General features: G+C 44.4%; 1 protein-coding gene across 1 annotated transcript; it reads right to left on the reverse strand.

Moving 5' to 3' along the window:
- Window positions 1-2313: 2313 nt before the first annotated feature.
- On the reverse strand, window positions 2314-5091 carry LOC147465314 (uncharacterized). The gene is made up of 4 exons (XM_086519344.1): window positions 4456-5091; window positions 4109-4364; window positions 3298-3527; window positions 2314-2754 (listed from the first exon to the last, which is right to left on the reverse strand). Exons 1-4 carry the CDS (start codon window positions 4876-4878, stop codon window positions 2503-2505), a joined length of 1161 nt encoding a protein of 386 aa, XP_086375470.1. The 5' UTR covers window positions 4879-5091; the 3' UTR covers window positions 2314-2502.
- Window positions 5092-5799: the final 708 nt, after the last annotated feature.

The following is a 5799-nucleotide window of genomic DNA, read 5'->3' on the forward strand; positions in this document are numbered from 1 at the left end:
ACATCATGAGCCTCTGCTCGAGAGGCACCGCATACCTAGCTAGGTACGATTGGGGGTAGGGGACCGCCGCCCCCCCCACCGGGGCGACAGTCCCCTACCCCCAATCGTACCTGGCTAGGTATGCAACGTCTCCCTCACAAAAGCTCATGATGTTGAGGTAAGTCACAATGTGGGAAATATTGTGAGAATTTGTCCAAAACTTCTTGTGTAAGATATGACATGACACAGAACACAAAGGTACATTGCTGATGCATAAGAGCATTGTTTGTGGTTAATCTGTTGTAAATTTTACACAACTTCATCATTAAATCTTCTAAATAGGGTCTTGCTTGAGCTTCACTTTGAGAAGTGCCACTTATTCACAGGTCCCCAAGTAAAGAAACTCTTACTTTCTAGAAAGCTAATGAAATGCAGCAAAGACATAAGTTCCACATTTGGAAGGATGAATCCATGTCCGTCAAAGTCTCTGGTCGCCTGTTCTGCAACCAGCCACCTGCTACAACAGGTCCTTCACCGGCAGAATGTGTGCCCCAATATTCCCTGCGCTGAGGTGCCAAGCTGAGACAAGTTTGGTAATTCCGGCTGCTGACAGGTCGCCTTTACAAAACTGGAATCCAAAAATGAAAACACAACACAAGAAAAGCACTCCCCATTAGAATGTATTTTCCCTCCACTCTCTAATGAGTGAGAGGTGAAAGCAAGAATAGAAGAGAGTTGAAACTCTCTAAATCCTTTTCTTGGACACTATAATGCACAGAACAAATGCAATAAGCTACACTGAGAATAAAGCATTGCAACGTGCTACAGAAGTTGTAGGTAGTACTGTGCTTTTTCCTTGAAATGTTAAAACTAGTTTTACTAATCTCTTTGTGTTCGACATGATCAACGCGCGTATGAAGTTCAAAGTAGAAGAACCAAGACATTGTTAAAAGATTGTTGGGACTTGGAAAGACAAAGTTCTAATGTGCTAGGCAAGTTACCAAGGTCTGAAGAAGGAAGTTTCACACATTTTTTGATGCATTCATTCAGATAGACTATCAACCGTCAAGGTCAGGGGTAGTGGGGCAGAGAATCCAACCCGTCCGTTAACAGCACGTTCCTGAGTAGAATTTTCTCATGCAGCATTAGATGCCTAGTCATCTCAGTGCTTGGAATATCAACAGCTCCTCTCCAATCAGGTGTGCACAATTCAAGGAAATTAAATGTGTTGAGGAGCCGCCACCTTAGCAGCCACCATACAAGGAAGTGTCGACACCTCAGCTGCTGGAATGGCTCCTGAAGCACCAAATTGCTGTTTGCTGTCCCCTCCACTCAGTCACATTAGACATACTGCCCATTGATGCATTGCATGCTCAGCATTGGAATGCCTATGTACCTCTGTCACCACTGAATCCATTTCATAACCTACCCCCTCCCCTTGACTCTTGACGGCTGAGTAGGGTCCTTCAGGGACCATTCCCGCGTAATATGTGCTCCCACCATGGCTCCAAGCCTCCATCGGTCAGCATATGGTTGCACCAATCCTTTAATAATGTCATATAAATGAAGCACTTGATAAATGTTAAGAATTCATCTAAATAGACTATCAACCTTGCTCGATCAAATACACAACACACTTATTACAGTAATCAACACCCAAGGTTACAAACATCTTTATAGAGACGACCAATGCGTACGAGGTAGAGTGAAGGGAATAAAACTGTCATAAAGATGGAGAAAAATCTTCACATAGCTTTTTGCTCAGAGCCCGCCCCCATAGACCCGTTAAAAGGGTTGCTTTGTTGAAGGGCCGCTTACATCCGCTGAAGAAATTTGATTGCTACGCACTGAGTCCTGTCGGAACCTGCCACTCAATGAACTACCTGCCGCTCGATGAACTGGCTGAAGCCAGTTCTAATTGCGATTCAATAATGTTGGGGGTGCTTCAACAAAAAGGCAAGAGTCTAGCCGGTTCAGCTGCAGGTTCAGCACTGCTGAAGGCACCTGCTCTCCGCTTGAAGAGCCCCTGAACAGCGCCTTTAGCTGGATTACAGGGTAGTGCTCTTGCTCTAATTTTGGCTTGCCAAAACAAGCCTTATAAAAGAACTCTTAAAGGCCATGCATCTCCAAGCGTTGGACATGTGTGATATATCCCTCAAGTGAGGTTTTAAAGTATTGAAGGCTCTAAAGCAATGGTCCAAGATCCCCCCTGTGTAAGATTAAATACAAAGGGGTTTTGCTTGCTCACGCCTACTTCATTTTCAGCTTACTATATTCAATATTTCCCATTGGTAGTCCATTTACAAAGAAAAGAAGATAAGTGGGAGAGTAGCAGATGCAAAGCGACAGCTTTCATATCCAAAAATGCGTAAACAAAATAGACTACTACCAGTGAATTAGCTCTCACTGATCCACCTACAAGGCAAAAGCTACAACCATTTCCCCCATCATGGGAGAGTGACAAGTGTCGAAAAAGGCTGATGCAGCTAATCATTTATCATGCTTAAACAAACATTAGAATGCTCAAAATGATGGTTCCCATCTCACAACCTGCTTTTCAGGGATGCCCGCATCGGCAAGAAGCTTGTCAACCTCTGCTTTTGCCATACTATCAACACAGACAATCACACCTGTCGTTGACGGATCATACTCTATGTCATCGTCATCCCACAGGGACATAAATGTCCCAACATGACCATCCCAATCTTGACCCTCCAATGCTCCAACAGCTGGTCGCACTTTGAGCTTTTCATTCTCCCATACTTCAAATTTATCCTGTTTAAAAAAAAAAATCTCTCTCTCTCTCTCTCTCTCTCTCTCTCTCTCTCTCTCTCTCTCTCTCCCCCCCCCCCCCCCCCCCCCCCGAATAGATCTTTCAGGTCTCTTGAGATAGTTTCCTGCGACGTTAAAATTCTCTTCTTCTCGGGTGTATGTGACGAGGAAAATCGTAGAACCTTTCTATCACACAAGTGTGGTAGATTGGTAATGCCATTTCCCTCTTGAATAACAGGTCTTGCGTTCAACTCTCCTCGTCGGATAGATATTTCGGGTCTATTGGGATAGTTTCCTACGACATTAGAATACTCTTCTTCTTCTTCTTCTCTCTCTCTCTGCTGTGTATGAGCTTGTGCTCTTTCACACGCATGTGAGTGGGCATCCTTCCATATGCAGTACTACAATTAGTTATTTCTGCAGTCACACTCAATTCTCTAGTTGTAGTAGCCCATGACAACACCTAAGACGTAAGTACATTGTACTAATGGTGAATTAAAAAAATGAAAATCCCACAAAAATTAATGGCAACAGTGAAGTAAGTACCTTAAACAGCACTTTCGAGGGGTCTGGTGACCAATAAAAAAGGCGAATATCTACCCTCCTGCCCAAGTTCATACTTCCTACATCGTTATCCCTCGCTTCAATAATCGCCTTGGCAATAGCAATGCCCTTCCCCGATGCAAAGAACAGTAGGGTTGGATAGCGGGTAAGAAACATTACAGGGCGAAGGTCCAAACCATCAAAATTGAAAGGCCCAAGCTCCACCTCATCACCTGCTCAATCCATCACACAATCAGCAAAATCTAGGCACACTTCAGAACCATATGCTACAAACAATAAGAGACAAGATCTGTACCATACCAATCTTAAGCAGTGAAAAAGAGAGGAACAAAGAACATGGCAAAATCTCACAGGGGTAAGGGCGCCCATGGTCGTAGTACCCGCGGCGGCCAAGCTGGTGTTGACAGGTCAGCCACAATTATACAGCCAGGCATTGAGGTGTTATCCTCATCATATGATACATATCATGTGCGGTGCTCAAGAGCACTCTCTAGCCCTCTATGGTTGAGCGTCATTAAAGGCAGTATCTACTGTAGCCTACAAGATCATCTCCCTTCAATCCTACACTCCAGGCATAGCCATGAACACACACTGACCTACAGGCATCAAAATGCTGAGGATCTTCACTAACTAGCAACTTGAAGCCCTTGTTGTATGAGACACAACCATATTATCTTTACCACTAGGTACCGCACTTCAACTATGGCCCTAAACACAGGCCATCTATCTACACACATGCATGCAACAATTTGAACCAAATTTCACATTCGTATCCAAATTTCACATTCATTACCTTCCTTCAAAGAAAAGACTTGGGGTGTCTCAGCTTCATACACAAGAAGCTCAAGTGGATGCTTGACAGACAAATAATACTGCGCTTGCTTTGTCATTCCTGAGGGTATGTCTCCCCTGGCTTTTACGAGAACCGGTTCATTGGCTCTCAAGCTGAAAGGAGGCGATGATGCAACCACCTTCACAACCGTCCCACCATTCACTTTAAGCTGTGCAAGACGACCAGCTGCGGTGTACGCATTTTCGATTGAAACCATCTGTGCATGGTACCAAAAACTCTCTCTCTCTCTCTCTCTCTCTCTCTCTCTCTCTCTCTCTCTCTCTCTCACACACACACACACACAGTACCTCTCTTGATATCTCAGCTTCGATGACAATTCTACGCACACCAGCAGCAACTTCTACAACACTGAGGACTGTTGCAGGGTGCCAATCTTTGACGCCTCCTTCATCGACAGAGGAAATTGTGAAGGGCTGTGGATCAATCATGGACTGCATACTAGGCAATCTATATATCCTGGTTAGGAAATCATCGGTCTTTGTTCCCTCGGTCTTCACATCCTCGGAAACCTCTGTATCCGTGGCGGCCACCACCACAGATGACAGGTTACGGTGGCGCTGCGGACTAGCATATCTGCTGAGAGATCTGTTCAAGCAGAGAAAGCCTTCTCTTGGTTTAAAGCAAGTGTTCGCTGTTGGAAGAAGGCTTCCTTGAAGAGTTTTGTTGCAGAGCTCAGGAGACGCAAATGCAGCTGTCGAATGTACCGCCATGGGGTGAGGAGGGCCGAGCCCTGATGACCAGGCTCTTCTGCCTGCCCTTTCTTGTTGGAGAGCTCAAAATGCTGAAAAAACCCTACCTGGGAGAGAGGAAAATGGTAGAGGAGATCATAAGCGTACTATTGCTGCGTATACGTTTGCGCCTGCTTCTGCTACTTCTACTTCAAAGTCTGTTGCAGCTTCCGCTGCTACTTCTCCAGAGCAATGTAGATTTTTGTAGGATAAGGGCCATCCTTTCTTGCCTACATGTATGGCCATGTCACCTTTGTGACCGCCCACATGGCTGCCACATCATGGACATGGTAAATATCGAAAAAATATCAAGCTAGTACCAATCTCAGAAAGTTCATACCCGATCTTGGGCAGCAGATACATTGTCACAGACATAATGCAAAATGCAAATTTTAACTCGGTCTTTATTCGGAGCAAATGCAAAATGTACAGTGTGATGTGTATGAGCGCGATTGCTAACGTGTACATTTCGAATCTGCGAGTCATGGCCTAATGCGGCTTTACATTGTTTTCTCACTCTATAGAATGCTTTTTATGCTTTTAGAATGTACTATGTCAAGCGCCTCATGGTGCTACACTTGTCTTGCCAAAAGATAGCAGTTGGCATGCATGACCATCAAAGTTGTGGCTAAAGATCATGATAAGTGGGGAATGATGTCTGGCATAAAAATTATGTTGAAGGTAGGGTTTTTTCCCTCCTTGGCATTGTGTAAACCTTAAGTATGGCTATTTTGGGTCCAAAATGGCCAAAAAAGGCAACAAAATGGCCAAATACAACCTATGTTGGGTAAAATATGGCTAAAAATGAATGGTGTTGTGATTGTAAACAAGTGGGTGCTTATGGTTGATTATTAGCACTTGCACCTCTTTGAAATGGGATACTTACACAGAGTTTCCCTATAT

The sequence above is a fragment of the Adiantum capillus-veneris genome, chromosome 1, assembly GCF_014529385.1.
Source record: "Adiantum capillus-veneris isolate H3 chromosome 1, ASM1452938v2, whole genome shotgun sequence".
Taxonomy (NCBI): Eukaryota; Viridiplantae; Streptophyta; class Polypodiopsida; order Polypodiales; family Pteridaceae; genus Adiantum; species Adiantum capillus-veneris.